Source organism: Scophthalmus maximus, chromosome 6, assembly GCF_022379125.1.
Source record: "Scophthalmus maximus strain ysfricsl-2021 chromosome 6, ASM2237912v1, whole genome shotgun sequence".
In the NCBI taxonomy this organism is placed as follows: Eukaryota; Metazoa; Chordata; class Actinopteri; order Pleuronectiformes; family Scophthalmidae; genus Scophthalmus; species Scophthalmus maximus.
Genome location: NC_061520.1, coordinates 25,484,245 through 25,502,532, shown reverse-complemented (window position 1 = coordinate 25,502,532; position 18,288 = coordinate 25,484,245). Strand labels below are relative to the sequence as shown.

At 42.8% G+C, this 18,288-nt stretch overlaps 1 protein-coding gene across 8 annotated transcripts; it reads right to left on the bottom strand.

The window, feature by feature from the left end:
* Nucleotides 1-3,144: 3,144 nt before the first annotated feature.
* LOC118309623 (P2Y purinoceptor 1-like) lies at nt 3,145-16,335 on the bottom strand. Of its 8 annotated transcripts, none has more exons than XM_047332808.1 (4): nt 14,976-16,335; nt 6,067-6,263; nt 4,263-5,082; nt 3,145-3,461 (listed from the first exon to the last, which is right to left on the bottom strand). In XM_047332808.1, exon 1 carries the CDS (start codon nt 16,074-16,076, stop codon nt 15,042-15,044), a length of 1,035 nt encoding a protein of 344 aa, XP_047188764.1. In that variant the 5' UTR covers nt 16,077-16,335; the 3' UTR covers nt 3,145-3,461; nt 4,263-5,082; nt 6,067-6,263; nt 14,976-15,041. The 8 variants fall into 8 exon arrangements, with proteins under 8 accessions (XP_047188764.1, XP_035487864.1, XP_047188763.1 ...); XM_035631971.2 differs by having other exon boundaries at nt 6,167-6,263; XM_047332807.1 differs by having other exon boundaries at nt 4,242-6,263.
* Between the last annotated feature and the right edge of the window lie 1,953 nt (nt 16,336-18,288).

Below are 18,288 nucleotides of genomic sequence, written 5' to 3'. Positions count from 1 at the left end.
TACCAGGATGTAGTGTTCAGGTCTAAAAACAAAGCGTTAAAATTTCAGTTACTTCAAGTGTCACTGCTGGCAAATCAGGTCACGTCCTCATGCAGTCCCTTCCTCACATGACTTAAGTCTTCTGCTCTGCATTTGACCTTTGACGTGTCCATTTTAACCTTTGCAATTATAATCTGGACGTATCAAAAAAGTTTCATTGGCTGACAGGGAGACCTGTCTCCCATTGAAAATGTGTGGCGCATTATGAAGCGCAAAATACGACAACGGAGACCCTGGACTGTTGAGCGACTGAAGTCGTACATCAAGCAAGAATGGTAAAGAATTCCACCTACAAAGCTTCAACAGTTAGTGTCCTCAGTTCCCAAACACTTAGTGAGTGTTGTTAAAAGGAAAGGTGATGTAACACAGTGATAAACATGACCCTGTCCCAGCTTTTTTGGAACGTGTTGTAGCCATCAAATTCCAAATGAGTGAACATTTGCAAAAAACAATAAAGTTTATCATTTTGAACATTAAATATCTTGTCTTTGTAGTGTCTTCAATTGATTATGGGTTGAAAAGGATTTGCAAATCATTGTATTCTGTTTTTATTTCTGTTTTACACAACGTCCCAACTTCATTGGAATTGGGGTTTGTAATATTACAATCTACTATTACAAACAATATATATCCGAAATCGTGCTGTCTATGTGGGGAGAAAAGTCAGTGTTCAGAATTAGCTGCACATTATGGTGACTGAGAGACAAGCTCTGTAGTAAATTACAAATGTAAATATTGATTCTGTCTATTGGACATATTCCTTGAATTGAACATAAAATATGTCTTTCATTATATTGTTATATTATAAATAATATATTTTGATTATATTTTATGACATTTGCACGTAATTATAATAATAATAATAATAATAACAACAACCACAATCATTTATTTCATGTTTCCTTTCTAAACACCCAAGGACACCTTACAATACAACATACGTAAAACCGAGATAATTAATGAACAGATGATTAATTATAATTTTAAATCTTATGTGTCTATATAGGTTTCTGAGCTGTCTTACCACCAAAGCTTTTCTTAAATTTGAACTTGAATAGTGGAAAAGATTCTGACAATACTGTGAGTGTACAAAGTGAGTCACTATTCTCTCTCATGTAAATCAGATTTAACCACTAGGTGGAGTCAAACTGCCACCCATAGAATTCAGAATCTAAGTGGATCATTGTACCATCCTCACATCGAGCACCATTAGACAGGAAATTTAAACAGAGGCCACAGGTGGATGAAGGATCGTGGATCATCACCTGTCGACAGTGGCAATTATTCTGATCACATACAGTGTAAAATACAATGCTACTATAATGCAGCTGTGGCCGAGGCGGCGGTGCCAAACAAGCAGGGAAGGACAACAATCACAAAACACTTACAAACTGCTGTTTCCCAATTCATAACGTATAAAGTATAGGCCAACGGGTTGTCTCAGAAACAAATCAAAACCGTTACAGTCGAGAAGGGAAACGTGTCTTGCTACTCTCTGTTCTGCAACATAACCACATAACACAATAACCATGTACACATACCACAGGGCTTACAACTCCAAGACCTAAGTCCACTACACAACTTCATGTGGGACAATGTCATGATGTCATGACATAATTCACAAGTTCGAGACTGCCCAAAAAAATTGTCATTGTTAATCTGCAGGTGATTTCCCTTACTAAGGAATTAACGTTTGGTCTATAAATTGTCAGAAATGAATAATAATTTAAAAAAGCCATCGCCATTTCGCAGGGATCGAGGTAGATCAACAAACAAACCTGCAATGACACCTGTGGCCTGTACTACGAAGCAGGATTTGCAGTTGATGCAGAGGAGCTCCCGCTACTTGGAAATCCAGCGCAATGATTCGGTTCCAAGTGCCGACCAGGAGCAGCAGCATGTGTTGCATCAATCTGACAGTGTGGTGCAGATTCCAGCAGAGGCTGCAGATCGCCATGACCCCAGCTAACACCCAGATGAAGCTCATTCTCACACTCCTGAGAATCTTTTACCGAGTCGTACAGATTTCCATGCATCAGAAACTCCAGCAAACCAATCAGTACATGAATGATTCTGAGAGAGGCCTGACTCATATCAGCCGCCTAGATCTTCAGAATCAGCTAATTCCCAACACAGGCCATTGATGAACATGGCAAGTTTTTGAAAATCTGCACGACAGTCGTGTAACATCCAGATGATGAACCTGATCTTTGACAGATTCTATCGGTCCTCTGTCAAGAGAATAGATGCTGCCATCTCTATCACCCTGAAGAACATTTGAGATCAAAATGATCTGTTTTGACTATGTATCAGCATATTTCAATTACTGTGTGGAGGTTTGGGGTGACACCTACAGAAGCACCCTACAATCATTATGCATATTACAAAAAGGGGCCATAAGAATAGTGAATAATGTTGGATATAGAGAACACACCAGCAAAATTTTTTTACAGTCACATACACTTAAATTCATGGATCTGGTCAAATTTAAGACAGCACAAACCATGTACAAAGCAAGAAATAATTTCCTACCTGGCAACATACAAAACATGTTCATGGACAGAGAAGGGGGCTTAAACTCAATTTGAAAGAGCGCTGTGTGCGCACCACTCAAAAGTATGTTGATATCAGTTTGTGGGGTGATCTTGTGGAATGGACTGGATGAAGAAATCAAACAAAGCAAAAATATCAGACAGTTCAAAAAGCTGTACAAAGAATTATTTTTGAGAGATACAGGAATGAGGAAGATGAATTTAAAGCACACTAATGGGGATATTGTTGTGGTGATTTTGGATTTTTCTTTTTTTTCTACACTTGACTATGATATAGAAAGAATTGATTATGGATTATTATCAGTATTATTAAAATTATTATTGTATAGAATGGGGGTAGGACTGGAAAAGCATGTTGCTTCTCCCACTCCTTTTCGGGCGGAAAAAAAAGTGTTTATTATTTCTATTTTTAATGTTTGAAATAAGGTATTTCAATTCAATTCAAGAGTGAGGAAGAATCTCATTCTGTGTCACTTACAAAGAGATATACATTTAAATTACTTTATTGCAAATAAAATAACTTGGAGGGTGTATTAAGTGTATGACAAAAAAGACAAGTTGACCTTTTATTGACACTTTTGAAAATGAAGAGTACACATCGCTTATGCTGCAGAAATGAACCCACAGTGCAGACAACAAACACCAGGAGATTGAGCGGAGTACAATGAGTTTTAATGAGTCAAAGGCCGAATGGTAAGGTACAGGCAAGTTTCTCCGAGTGAGCAGGGGTAGCCGAGGGAATCCACCAGGAAAACCACTAGAAGAAGTCAATGGGGAACACAGGCCAGAGGGATCCGGGTGATGAGAGACCAAATCGGGGACTGTTGGAGCAGGGATAAGTCTGGACGTGGCAGGCGGGCTGGCAGTGATCTGCAGGCAGAGGAGAGCAAGGTTAAGGTCGGAAACCGAGACTAACTGGTGCACAAACTCTGATGGATTGGCCATTGCATTTACCACATGTGGCTATGGAACGAACCAGCTGACTGAAGACTGAAGAGAAGGACCAAATATTTAAGAAGGAGCAGTAGCTGCAATCATCATGATGAGCAGCAGGTGAAGTGGCAGGAAGAGGAAGTAGGTAAGCCGCACCCAGTCGAGGAGCGCACACAGAACACAAACCGGAGACAAACAACAGAGTTCACCATGAAACCGGAAAACTAGCAGCCCCAAACACATGGCTCAAAGGGATCTTAGAGACAGAAATCGAAACCACTAACAAATTATTAGATGAGGGAAAAATATCAGCAGAGACAGAAACAACCATGGAACGTTTTTGATTCACACACATTTTGATGATTTGTTTTCCTTTCCTTTTATTTTTTACATCCTTACTCTAAATTACATGCGTTATCAAATCAGACAGGAGCTTCTGAGCAGATAAATCATCCAATTCATGATTTAATATGTCAGTCTGAGAGACATCAAGTGTAGCTCTTTCATTGAATCCTAGTTTAACCTGCTGGCTACGGATAAACGTAGATTAACATGTAGCTGAAGAGATTTGGCAGTCAGGCAGTGTCACCTGAAGTGCCCAGGAGCATGGCAGCAGAAGCAGAGACGTTCATGGCGACCAACATTCCCTGGAATCTTGAAAGGACTCTCGATGCAGTAAGCGTTGCAGAAGAGGTCTAACATGTTCAAGAGACTGACCCTCACTTGTCAGTGGCCTACCAGTTGCAGGCGGCTGTGGAGCAGGAGCAGGGGGGCTCACTGTCATTTGAACATGGCTGTGTAGAACATCTGCAGCCTGGGCGAATAGAATGTCGTTCCTGGAGACGCTTTTTGCGGTGGTGTTCATCCACCAACACTTGAACATCAGTGGCAGTCCACTCCTCAATTGGCTTGCAGTTGAAGACTAGAGAGAGTTCAGGATCAGGACAGTGAATGATGAACATGACTGTCACTTCTCTAGAGGGGTTGTCATCAGTCTTGCCTTGCCTCTTGAGTCCCTCAACAGCGGTGTCAATGGCTTTGTTAAGCCTAATCCAGTAGTCAGCAGTGGAGGAAAGTCAGCCATACTATATTATTTCTGTGCGTATTAGGGGAGGCTGGGGCTCAGGAAGTAGAGTGGGACTTCCACTAACTAGAATGTCGATGGTTTGATCCCTGGGTCCTCCAGTCTGTGTGCCGAAGAGTCCTTGGGCAAGCGGTGTATCAATGATAGATATGATAGCGTTGTATGAATGTATGTTTGAATGGGTGGATGTGACTTGTTCTGTAAAGCACTTTGGGTGATCAATAAGCTCTATATAAATACAGTATATTAATACAGGCGCGGAGACATGAGATGGTTTTCAAAGGTTTCATGCTACATTGGAAACAGGGATATCGAATGTGTAGACATTCAGAGTGAGAATTCACAGTTTCTAATGTCCAAAGCAAAATCAAAAAATCCAGGGTGCGATTTTTAACAGCAGGTCCAGGTCCAAAGAGGTGCCGTAATATGTAGTGAGCCGCTTGAGCCAGGAGGAGCGAGAGAATGTAAAATATCCTAGGCAGAGTTAAAAAACACAGTGGTAAATATTCATGTGGACAGGCAGGTTTACAGAGAGGCAGAGGAGTTGGCCAGGTATTTCTACCACTGTGGAAAGTCTAGATGAAGGTAGCATAATTACCAGATGGACCAGTGCATCTGAGAGCAGCATTAAAGGTGATGCAGACCAGTTTGTGACGGAGTAAAATGACTCCTTTCAACCCATGGTAAATAAGGCAGCAGTAGTATGTAAATGAGTGTATTAAACTGAAACTTACCATTCTCTTGTCATACTTACACCAATCAGCCACAACATTATGACCACTGACAGGTGAAGGGAATAAAATGAATTATCTGTCATCTGTCAGTTGGTGAGATATATTAAGCAGCAAGTGAATATTTAGTCTTCAAAGTTGATGTGTTGGAAGCAGGTTGACATGTACCACCTTCCTGAAATTGTTCCAGACCAAATACACCCCTTGATGGAAACATTATCCCCAAACGGCAGTGCCCTTTTAATGCTGGTAATGCGCCCTGCAACACGGCAAACATGGTTCAGGAATGGTTTGACGGAACACAACAATAAGTTCAAGGTGTTGACTTGGCCTCCAAAGTCCCCAGATCTCAATCCAATCCAGCATCTGTGGGGAATTTGCTGGACAAACAAGTCCAATCCATGAAGGCCATACCTCGCAACTTACAGGACTCAGAGGTCTTGTGTTGTCCATGCCTCCACGGGTTAGAGCTGTTTTAGCTGCAAGAGGGGGACCTACACAATATCAGGCAGGTGATCATAACGTTATGGCTGATCGGTGTAGATTGCACAGCAATTGTTGATGGTGGAGAAGAATATGTGAGAGCAATTCTGCTTCAACTGCACATGGGAGCAGTGAGAGTACAGGGACTTGCATTGGGTCTTGAGGAGTTGTTGCTTTTATCAACTGGTAAAAGTCTAAACTGCAAATAGACAAATTTTGACTGCTAGTTCACAGCTACACTTACTTCTATCTCTGCTCAAGTCACCAGCCATACCATCTGACACCCACTTCAACGTCTGCATGACAAACACCAGCCTTTGTCAACACGACCCAGTCACACCCACCAAAATCACCGGCAACATCAGATCCGCCACAGAAGGTAGAGGAGATGCCATATCCAGCCAGCAATCCAAACGGGACGAAGGCAGGCAGCAGCAGCAGCTACAAATAGGAAGTAGAGCAGAAACATTATGAGCAAAAAAAATTGCAAAGAGTCCAAAAGGATAACAAAATCCTGTTTACTTGTGTCCACACACATTTTTGTAAAGCAATGCCTAAATAACAGAAAAAACATCTCCTGTTCTTTATCCTTATTTTGTATGGTAAACAACAACAGCCAACATCTGATCGGCAGTGAAACAGACCGTCAGGTTGGGCTGCTAGGTCGCACCCATCGGTACCCCGCTGCTCCCTGAGATCATCTATGCTTTGATTTAAAATGGGTAGCTCAAATCAAGCGATCTGATTGGTTCATAGCCGTGGAATATTGACCGTATACCACGGCTTTGACGTTGAATCCGTTTTCACAGGTCTGTATCACTCCGCAACTGAGTAAGTAACGACGTAAGTAGACATGAGTAGCGCTATGGAGTAGCGACGGAGTGAAGTTGAGGAAACTTACGAGAGCACGGCCCACGACAAAATTACCGGCGAACCCAGCTAACGTAATGTAGCCTTCTTTCTGAGCAACGCTACAGTGTGTTGCATAGCAACCGCTGTGCGCTGAGCAGGCAGCCAGGAGGGACTACTTTTTTGTATTTGCTAAAAAAAAAAGCTTTTTTGATGAAATAAAGAAATAAAATTGTAGTGTGAGTCTATAACTTTCATTTCGCCAAACTTGTAACAGTTTATGTAAGCAATAGCTCACTTCCGTCCGTGATATACGCTCATTATACCACAGTTAAGGGAGTCGGCCGCTCAACGCCCCTTCACTGTGGTATAATGAGCGTATACCACGGCCTGTCGTGAGCCATTGCTTAATCATACAATAGACCAACTCACAATTTAGTTTTTGGTACAATAATTTTGAGATTCTGTTGTCAGACAACTCAACAAGGAAAGGCTAATGATTTGATTGTGTCTCACAAATGCTACTTGTTATTCAGGTGAACAGTAACAGCTGTGAATAAGCTCAATTAAAGACCTCAAGCAAATGAATGTGAGTTATGTTGATTCTGGTATGAAGGAAATCAATTTAATTTTTTTCTTTTTTAGTTGAGTTATTTTTTTCACCAGTCAAAGTTAACGTGTAAGAATAGGAAGATAGTGACAGTTGCTGGTTTGTTTGCTCATGTTGCCTTGGTGATGCCTGCAGCCGTCAATTGAATCAAAAGCTGATTATCATTAATCAGCTTTCTCATTAACTTTCATCATTTCTCATATTCATTAACTAGTATCGAATTATAAATTAGGAGTTTTTTTCTACCTCGAATTTTGATGATTGTTAATTGTTACATGTACGTTATATTTAAAATCATAGAATAACCGCAAGACTTGAAACCCAGCTCTCAGTAACAGTGAATTTTGACATTGACGTAAAATGTGCTTATTTGTTTGTTCAAAGTCTGAGTAGATTATTGTGAAACCGGACACACTGTCTTTTTAATGAATGCTGTGTTGTTGTCTTTTATGTCTGATGAAGGACAGGACTCATCATGTCACTTGTAATTCATAAAAAAGGGCCTACAGAAATGGAGCAAATTAAGACAAATTGACTTAATGAACACTAATATCTATAATCTACTATAATATGATAATTTTGTGGATTAGAGTGTTTCTGCCCAATAGATCACAAATAGTGTGTAAAAGGTGGGCTGTTAAAGATGATTGCACCAAATACAGGTGTATCAAGTTACAATTTCTTCATCTTTGTTGTTTTTTGAATGTATGCGAATGAAATAAAAATGTATAGACTTTAGCTTTTTTAAGTATGCTAATGACACAGGGCTCATGGGATATTGGCCCTCTTAGTTAAGGGAAATGCCTAAAGAGATCCTTTATGGCTTGGCAGTGGTGTCAGGCAATTAAACTTGAAATAAATGTAGGTAACATTTTAGAGCTACTTTTATCCAGTAACAGGCGCTAGATTATCAAAAGACATCGTCAGCTTTTACAGTCACCAGATCTCCTGTGATGTAAGGATGTGCAGATGTAAACTGAAACGGAGAGCTGTGATAGGAGATTGGCTCTTGTGCCAGTGTATGAATATATAAAGTAATACAAAGTCTGCATTTGGGAGAATTAAAGGTTCTGAAAGGCAGCAGAGAAAAAGAAAAGTTGCAGCAGATGTATGCAGTGCAGTGACTAAAGTGAAAACAGAAGTATGTTGGATTTTTTGGACTCAGTCAGTATCTGGTCATGGCGTTGTTTCTAAGTGCTCACGCACATTCATCAAGCTACTTTGTGTTTTTGTTACCAGACTGTGTTTACAGAATCAGAGAATGAGTTGAATGGGGGGAAAAAAAGCAAGATGTTAATATTTATCTGTAGAGTCACATCACACATTAGTGTTGGTGTTCTGCTCAGACACCACAGATGGTTGAGGTGCGTTATGTCACCCTTTGGCTATGAGGCTGTTGAACAAGACTAGAATAGTCAACGTTTCTGAATCAGAAAGAGGAAGTTGGCACTGTTGAAAACTGTCGCCGACCTTCGAAAAATTATTTTGCAACTATGAAGGATGAGCGACACTTGATACTTGTTCCTGTATTCTTACCTCACCACACCCTGCAGAATAGAAAGGATTGCACAGTAAATTGGTGAGGAAGGTTTGCATATATCTCAATTGTGCAAAATCAAAAATTAGTTCAGAAATTCTTACTTTCCCCAACCAGAGGCCACATGGCTTCTGTGTACAATCAATTCTGTGGTTCTCGAGAAGAGGCACAGAGAGTACATCTCATCTGTTCCTGTTGAGAACAGTCCTGGTCTAATGTAGAAGACAGACTCAAGCCAGAGCCTGAGTCATAATGCCTAACAAGCATGGAACTCGCTTGTTGGCTGTTGGGCAACGCCCATGGATCCAGATCTAATAAGTCATTCAGTGAAATTCTCACAGGGCAAAGATATCAACCGGCTCCATTCCCCGGGCCTTGACTTCCTGCCTAATTGTGCCTCTTCGTTGGAAATGTGGACAGGAAGCATTTGCTTCATTAATATTGCCGTTCCAGAGATCCCTCTCTTTTCAAGTAATGATACCACAATATCAAAACTGCACAATGGGCCACAGGACCTCCCAGGATATGTGGAGTTTTCATTGGCAGGATGATTTTTCCAATTCCTTATGACAAATGGTCAACAAACTGACACTGGCTAAATACTGTTACAAAGAAGTTACTGAGGTAGGCCTGGGTGTTTGTAGCTGCTGCACCCTTCCCTGAATCCCTGTGTATGACGTGTATCTGAACTTGTATCACATATTTTTCTAACTGTAACCAGAACATTACAGAGATACAATGATTGTTCATGACAACAGATACAGACAGTAGCAACAAACATACATTCATATGGTTAGATTTCATAACTATCAGATAATATATTCATGAGAGATATTTCCCTGATGCTCAGTTGTTATACCTATGGTTTCATATTTCATTCATTTAAGCATCAATATTAGAACATAATGTTCAGCATTAAAAAAGGCAGGCTCTAAAATTGTGCCAGGTAGTACAGTTTTTCTCGATCGCTAAGACACATTTCTTGAAGTAAAGCTCCATTTCCCAAAACTAGAAACACAAGTGCATAACTGCACACTCATTTTGACAAACTTCAAACTGCCATGTCAAAACTAAACTCTCCACTCAAAATCATAATGTTACATCAAAACCAAACTCTCCACTCAAAACCAAACTTTGCCTTCAGACATCACACAAAAGCATAAAATCCACACACACACACACACACACACATAAACACACACAAACACTGATCATATCTCTTCCCCTACGCGTCTGAAAATAAATGTCTTCAGCCTCAATCACGTGCTCGTTTCTCAGTTATGCAAAAATTGAAGAACTGATGGGAAACCATGCAATTTACAAACTATTAGCAAACAGTCACTACAACTTACTGTACTCTGCGCTGTTACAGCACAGGTGTTGTGCTGTAACAGCGCAGAGTACAGGAATCCAAACTTATGGTAGAGTGCAGTATGTAAATGACTATTATGTATCTATTATCCTCTCTGAAGGTTCGTATTATAGTAAAGCTGGTAAGATTCGGCTGCACTCTTTACCCAGCCTCCCTCATCCACATCCCATGGACAAGGACATGGTCAACAAGGGTTGCATGAATTTCATCTGAAACAATTCATCTCCTTCCTCCTCCTCCTCCTCCTCCTCCTCCTCTTCCTTCAGGTGGATCCATTGTTCCAAAACTAGTAAACTGCCCCATGGCCCTTTTATTTCTTGAGATTCTGATTGGTGTGTGAACAGGTTTGACTCCAGTGTTTCCACCTGAGAAATTGTCTGCGAATTGTGTTCAAGTTGTGGTGACTTGAGTAAATAATATTGAATGCAGTGCTTTCTGAATGAGCACATGGTGTAGCCAATGATACATGAGGGATTTGTGTTTAGAGTTTTGGGAAATGTGTCTGTATTTTGGTAGATGGCGTCTTGGTTTGGGATGTTTAGTTAATGGGTCTAGGAATAGTGTATGAGCAATTGAGAGAGAATTTATTTGTCAATGATTCTGTTTAAGACTGAAGGGTAGAGATATATATTTGTGTGTGTGTGTGTGTGTGTGTGTGTGTGTGTGTGTGTGCACATTTATGAATGTGTGTTGTGTGCACAACAGTATTGTGCAAAGGTTTTAGTCATCTCACTACACACACACACACACACGCATGTATGTGTACACATATCAGGAGGTCAGGGTTTGATTCCTGGTCCGGCATGGCAAGTCCAGTTTGGGCCCTTAGGCATTTCTTGACTTCAAGAGAAACGACTCGAGGATACTGGTAAGCTTGGGGCTATGCAACAACAACTAAGAGCCTTCATCAAGAATTCAGTGGAAGTGTGGAATATGACTCCAGAGGCCAACTCAAAACCAATTGTACAATTAACCATATACCAAGGAGATGTTCTGTACATACAACACTGCTATTTACTGCGCTTTTCTTACATTCATACGCTGTCGGATGAGCCAACAGAGGCAATTCAGGGATTAAGTGTCTTGCCCAAGGACACATCGGCATGCGGACTGGGGGATGCTGGGATCGAATCGCCGACCTTCGGGCTAGTGGGCCACCGACTCTACCTCCTGAGCCACAGCCGGCCATTGACATAAAGATGCATGGGGCTTTCACCCCAAGTCCCGCACCATGAGGCTGTAATTTTGGCGGAGGGATGGAGGCCGAGGACTAGTGAGCATCAGAGCCACTGTTCAGCAAGAAACAAGAAAAATCCAGGAGCACATCCGTGAGATGGTCCCAAATGATGACCGGCTAAATGAGAGCAGAAATCCAATTAGGAGGAGGAGGAACCAGGACAAGACCCTGCACAGCATGTACAACTGACAGATAGAAGTGGCTGATATCGAGAAATCATAGCAGATTTCTCGAACAGATGTGTTCAAAGACAGCACACAGGCACTGATCACGGCTTAATTCTGCACATTCCCTAAAGTAATTGAGCTTATCCTCTGCAATACATCTAAGGGTTGAATATACACTACTGCCTCACCGAAACTAAATCCTGGATGCAAGTCAATTTTCTCCAACTCAACTAAGACAAATCAGACATGATCATCATTCGCCCCAAATCTCTCACCAAAACCGCTCCTAACTTCTGCCTCACCATCGACAACTCCACTCTGTCTCCCGCCCCTCACATCCGCAACCTTGGAGTTATTTCCGACGGCAACCTCTCCTTCGACCAACATGTCAAATCACTAGAAAAAAGGCCTTTTTCCACCTCAAAAACATAGCTCGTCTAAGCCCATCACTCTCCTTCTGTGCTGCTGAAACCCTGATTCATACCTTCATCACATCCATAATCGTCTACTGCAACAGCCTTCTCTACGGCTTATCATCGAAAGTCCTCAATAAACTTCAGTGCATCCAAAACTCTGCTGCCGGTCTGCTCACCCAACCCCCTCCCATGACCACAGGACCCCTATCCTCCAGAAACTCCACTGGCTCCCTGTCCCACACTGTAAATGCTAACGTTGGGTTTAATAAGAAATAACAAGTGTACCTCATTCAGTTTTTATCAACCTGTTGTAAACACTTGTTTTAAACAAGTTGCCTGTAATTTGGGGATGAAAAGGCTTCTTTACTTGGTATGCTCGAGTAGGGTTCACTTATAAAAACCAAGTGCCTTTTTCAGAGTAACTATCTAAGTACATTTACTCTCATGCTAAAGTAGCCTATCGTTACACATCATTACAGCTTAAAGGGGCGGTAAGCGATTCTAAAGCAAAACACATTTTTGTTCAAAATCCGCGAACATTTCCTCACGGCCCGCTAGCTGTCGGTTCTGTGTGTGCGCAGAAAAAATACCCGGGTTTTCGGCTCAGCCCTGGTTCTGTAAATCGAGAAACAAAACAAATGGCGCAGCGTGTGCAGTTTGTAAACCATCACTCGTCTACACCTGCGACGCCGCAGCTTTTGCCTAGTGGTTTGCACAACCATCTCCCACAACGAGGTCCTGGGCCAGAGCAGGAAAATCACAACAAGAATAGTGTTGCACACTCAGAATAAACAAGTTAATCTAAGTGTTGTATTCTCAGAATAAACAAGTGTTGCACACTCAGAGTGAACACGCTTTTGTTACTGACCATCTTAAGTTTACTTTACTTTACTAACCCATTTTCTGAGGCAACGAGTTTGCACAATTTTTGTAAGTAAAGCCAACTTAGTAGATTTTACAGTGCATAACGATTACACTTCAAAGTCCTTCTGCCCACTTACAAAGCCCTCCACAACCAGGCCCCTTCCTACCTCACCGACCTGCTCCACCACCACACTCCTTCGCTCATCTGTGGCCAACCTGCTCTCTCCGCTATCAGGACCAAGCACCGAACCTGGGGCGACAGAGCCTTCTCCATCGCTGCCCCCCACCCTCTTTAACTCTCTCCCCCCAAACACATCCGTGACTGCACCAACCTGTCACTGTTCAAATCCTCAATCGAAACTCACCTCTTCAAAACTGCTTTTAATGTGTGATCTTATTGTAGGATTATTACTATGCGTTTTTTATTAATTTTTTTAGTTCGTCGTTTTTTATGTAAAGTGTCTTTGAGTATTATGAAAAGCGCTATATAAATAAAATGTTTTATTATGATTACACAGCAAGTAAAATCTGCCATGTGCAGGGACCAAAACATTTTCTTTGCCTTATTCATTTTGTTTTGCAGTGATCACGTGACTCGTATATTATAAAGTTTGTCTGTTTGAATTGATTTACTAATCAATTGACCCGTGGCAGTTTAAGTTTGATGACTCTGGATGTGTCCTGACCGTCTATGATGTTTATGTTTATGCACCAATGAGACATTATTTCCAAGGACTGGGACTTCTGTATGCTTAACGTAATTTCTTATTCATTTATTATCAAGTCCCTGGACACCACCTGGCTCCTGAACATACAGAGGAGAGGCTCCTCCCGGACTCTGGACCCTGACGTTTTATGAGGTGAACTGTGATCTTCAAGGGCGTGGACTCTTCATATGTCTTATCCATTGTTTTTAATAAACTGTACTTTTAAAAGAACACTTGAATCTGTGTGCTGTGTTGACAGAGTGCTGTCAATAGAACAGTACAGATAAATATAAACTAAGGTGTCCCACCCCCGTAACACTAAGTATAGCCAAAATAGCGGATGAAAAATTGTTCCATCTTAGTTACTGAGTAGCAATGACTAAATAATAGCATATGTAACAACAATCATTAGTTTCACGTGAGCACATTTTCATGATGATCTGTACTTTTATTGGTCAAATTAAGTCAAATTTGTAATACAGGACTTAAAAAAATGAGAGCATCTGTTCAAAAACCTTTCAGGATCGAGTCTGAGTGACATATACCATGGAAACACAAAACCATTTCCAAATGCATCCAATGCTTCACCTGTAACCGAGCAAAGCTAGTGCAATATTTGACAAATCATCAACAAGGCTTAAGCACAAAGGTAATGCCATTCGTCTGAAGCACACACACACACACACACACACACATGCAGCAACACAGTGGTACAGTACACTTAATACTTGATGCAAGCAATCCATGCAGTGAATGAGAGGAGCTCAAGAGCAACAGTAGGTTATGAGTCTTTTGTAGTAATGTCCACAAAAAGATTCTGAGGCAGTAAGGTGCTCCTCTGCTCCTGCACACATGGTCGGTTAGCCGGTGACTTGTGACGCTGCTGGATGACAATATACGCTTGTGACGTTACCAGTGTGAGAGCGCACCCACATGACGCGCGCGCGCATACAGTGAAGTGAACGCGCGCGGTTGAGTGGTGGCTTGTTTTGAAGGCCGCGTGGCCCCGTGTGATTGACCTACAGGCGTCGTGTGCACTGGGAGCACCCACACTGAGGAAAAGCTGCAGTGCAGGCGGAGGTCAGGCTGCTTGACCTCCGTCACGTTTCTTTGGAAATGCGTCACACACACACACGCACAAACCGGGAATACTGTTTTCTGAAATTTCATTTCTACTATGAGTCATCTAATTCACTCGGTTGCTCAAAGTCCACGGCCCACTTCTTTCATGTGCAATGTTTTCCTTTCGTGTAACTCCATGGACGAGTTCACGTCATGAATCAACCAACAGTGACGACATGGCAACTCACACACCCCCAAGCGAGTGAAAACATGTATAATATTTGTTTTTACTAAATTATGAACTGACGGTAGGTCCCGTTCTGTTTCCTCACCGCCGTGCGCTCTGGCAGCACCGTGGCGCATGGAAACGGAAACCTCGGGTGAACCATCCGTGCGCCTCATCCGTCCGCCGGGTCGGAGCTGACGCGGGTCCCTGAAGGCGGATCCAGACACGTTTCCATCGGTTGGCGGTAAAAGGCCGCGCTTTTCAGGCCAGGCAGAGACTGTCGGGCTCGCTTGGTGAAGAGATGGAGCTTGCGGAGGAAATCGTCGTTCCCGACGATGTAAATCAGCGGGTTAATTGCGCTGTTCAGACACGCCAGGCATCTGCCGACCTGGTGTGCGATGTAAATGTCGCGGAACGTCGCGTGGCAAACCCCGCTCTGCTTCAAGATCCTGGTTTTCAGGTTGACATTTCGAAATACGTGGTAGGGGATGAAGCAGACGGAGAACAGGATCACCAGGACCACGACCAGCTTCAGACAGCGCTGCTTCAGCATCGGGTTGACGTTGGTCTTCCTGCTGAGAACGACAACAATGTGTCCGTAACAGACCAAAATGATGAGCAGTGGTATGACAAATCCAGTGACGGTCCAGGCGATGCTGTAGGGCAGGTAGCGCCGGATCAGGTCGTTCGAGGTGGTGTCGAAACACGCCCGCGGTGCCATGGGATCGTTCTTGTCAAAGAACACATCGGGCAGGATCTGGATAAAGACCAAGAGCCAGACCAGGGCGCTGACGGCCAGGGAGTGTCGGCTGGTGATCTTGCCCATCACTCTCATTGGGTGCACGATGCCCAGGTACCTGTACACGCTGACGCAGGTGAGGAAGCCGATGCTGCCGTACAGGTTGACGTTGAAGCAGGAGCGCGTCACTTTGCAGAAAGTCGGCCCGAACCGCCACTGGCTGTTGTGCGCGTAATAGTGCACAAGGAAGGGCAGGGTGGACAGATACAGCAGGTCCGCCACCCCGAGGTTCAGCATGAAGATGTTGATGCTGCCGATGTTGCTCCAGTTGTTGCGCACACTCCTCAGGCCCCAGATGTTGGAGAGGGTCCCGACGACGAACACGGTGACGAAGACGGGCGGCAGAAAGTTGTGCGTAAAGTTCAGGTTAATTCTTCCGCAGTGTCCGTGCGTTATATTTCCAGACATCGTCCTCTGGGTTTTTGCGCTCCGTTTTTCATTCGAAAATCGAACTCAAACACGAAGAATGAAGCCGCAGCCGGCGTGCGACTCTCTCTCACCCTCAACAACGTGCGTCTTACCAACAACTGGAGTGAATATGAAACCAAAAAACACGCCCGCCCACTTTCCCCAGCGAGGAGCCACGCAGACACGTCTGCAGACGCCAGAGGGACAAGTCAACACCATGGACATAATATGAGAGATATTGCAGATGTATTCAGTGGAGTGATTTGTATCATAATGTAATGCAATGATTTGTCTCATCCCCACCTGTCTGTCATGCCCACATCACGCTGGTGCAATGACGTTCAGCAGTACAAACTGAAATCGAATTCAACCAATATTAGCATATCATTAGATTTCTACAAAGCCACAATATCACGGTTCCTTAAAAAAAAAATATATATTTGCATGTTACAACACATTCACATGCACACACACGGACACACACACAAACACACACATACAATTTCCAAAAAGATGATTTGATCAGAACAAAAGCCTCTGATGTCTTTTATTAGAACAGTGATGGACACGCTGTTCAATGTTTCTCGTGGTTATAAAGAAACATTTCAGTCAGACTGAGCTCATCACACAGGAGCTCTCTCTCTCATCTCCCTTTCCTGCTTTGGCTGCACAACCTGGCGTGACTTCACATCTTCTTGTGCATCACATCTTTATACAGTTTTTTTTCCCGATTGCTAAGCGACAGTTGGCACAACTGGAGCCACCTTTGCAAAACTCTAACCACGGTATCCACAGCAGCAGTTCATGAGGACCAAACTCTGGTTCGTTCATCATTGCTTGAACACAGTTTTCAAAAGTCTACACACTCATCCCATGGCTTCAACCACAACCTGCACAACAATGTGGATTTGCAGCACTTTGTTCTACTGCCAACACGCTGCTGTCAAAACTGTAAACCACACAGCCTGGTGCATTTCAAACCCTGCCCATTGTTATTTCCGCTGAAAGGCTAAGGTGTCTTGTTTTAGACTTGTTAGTGAACACAATACAGTACCAGTAAATATATATATATATATGTGCTGTAATTCCTGATGAAATAAGGGCTACACTTATTGGCCATGTTGTGAATCATGGTCTCTCATTGAGAGAGGCAGGGTTGAGGGTGCAACCCGCACCTGCAAAGATCTACAGTTGCATCTGTAGTGCAAATTTTCCACCGAACAAACAGGACATATGATGTTGATGAAAACTTGTGGCCTGATGCTGAAGAGAGGCAGGATTTGCACCTTTAGTTTGTAACCTTTTTTTCTTCTTCCAGTAATTACGTAAATACCTACAGACAAAATAAAAATAATATCTATTGAAGCAAACTGCGCATTTTCATTCCTTCTTGTTTCCCTAAAATAAAGGTATGTTATAAAATAAAAATCTTCACGTGAAAGAATTTTACTCTTTTCTCTAAAGAAAATATTGATTTGTGGGAAGTCACAAAAAGATTAAAGGTCCAAATCTGATTTAGCCACAGAGCGGACAGAATTCAAAGGGTATAAGAAATGATGAAATGAGAACCTGCAGGAACATAGATACATATGTGAATATACGGTTACCTTTAGCTTGTTTTTTGCCACCACCTGCCTAAAAATGTGTGGGCCTCCTGGTGCCACCCTCATTTTTACAGTGTGATGGCACATTTTCCTGTGAGGCTGCTGCATAAATCTCAGTTTGTACTTTCGAACCTGAGTGCATATTTACAAAATGGTGTATTTGCACATTTGGATACACTTTCTCAAATCAACATCATGTTAAACGTAATGTTGAACGTCATGTTTTACAGCCTGGTGGTGGAATCTCCCTAATCTTGGACTGATTTTCACCAGCACTTTTGATCGCTCTCCGTCGTTCCCTCACGGATGGGACCTGACCGGGATGAGCCTCGCATCAGGGCGAGAAGGTCCTGGCAGCTGCAGCTGGAGCCTGACGGAGCTGCAGGGGCAGGACTCTGTCGTCGTCGCCTGGTGCTGGGTGAGCCGTGCCTGGGGGGCAGCGGGAAAAACCATCCGCACTGTCCGTTTTGTGGGAGGGGGCTGCTGCAGCCTCTCTTCGGGCAGGTCACGGCACAGAACAGGGGGTCACGCTATAGGCTCTGGTGCTCAAGCTGAGTGGAAAAAGGAGAACTGAAATACACAGTGACAGGCAACATTGATTTATCGTT

Coding starts and splice junctions, on each gene's coding strand:
- LOC118309623 (XM_047332807.1), bottom strand. CDS start 16,076: ATGTCTGGAAATATAACGCACGGACACTGCGGAAGAATTAACCTGAAC.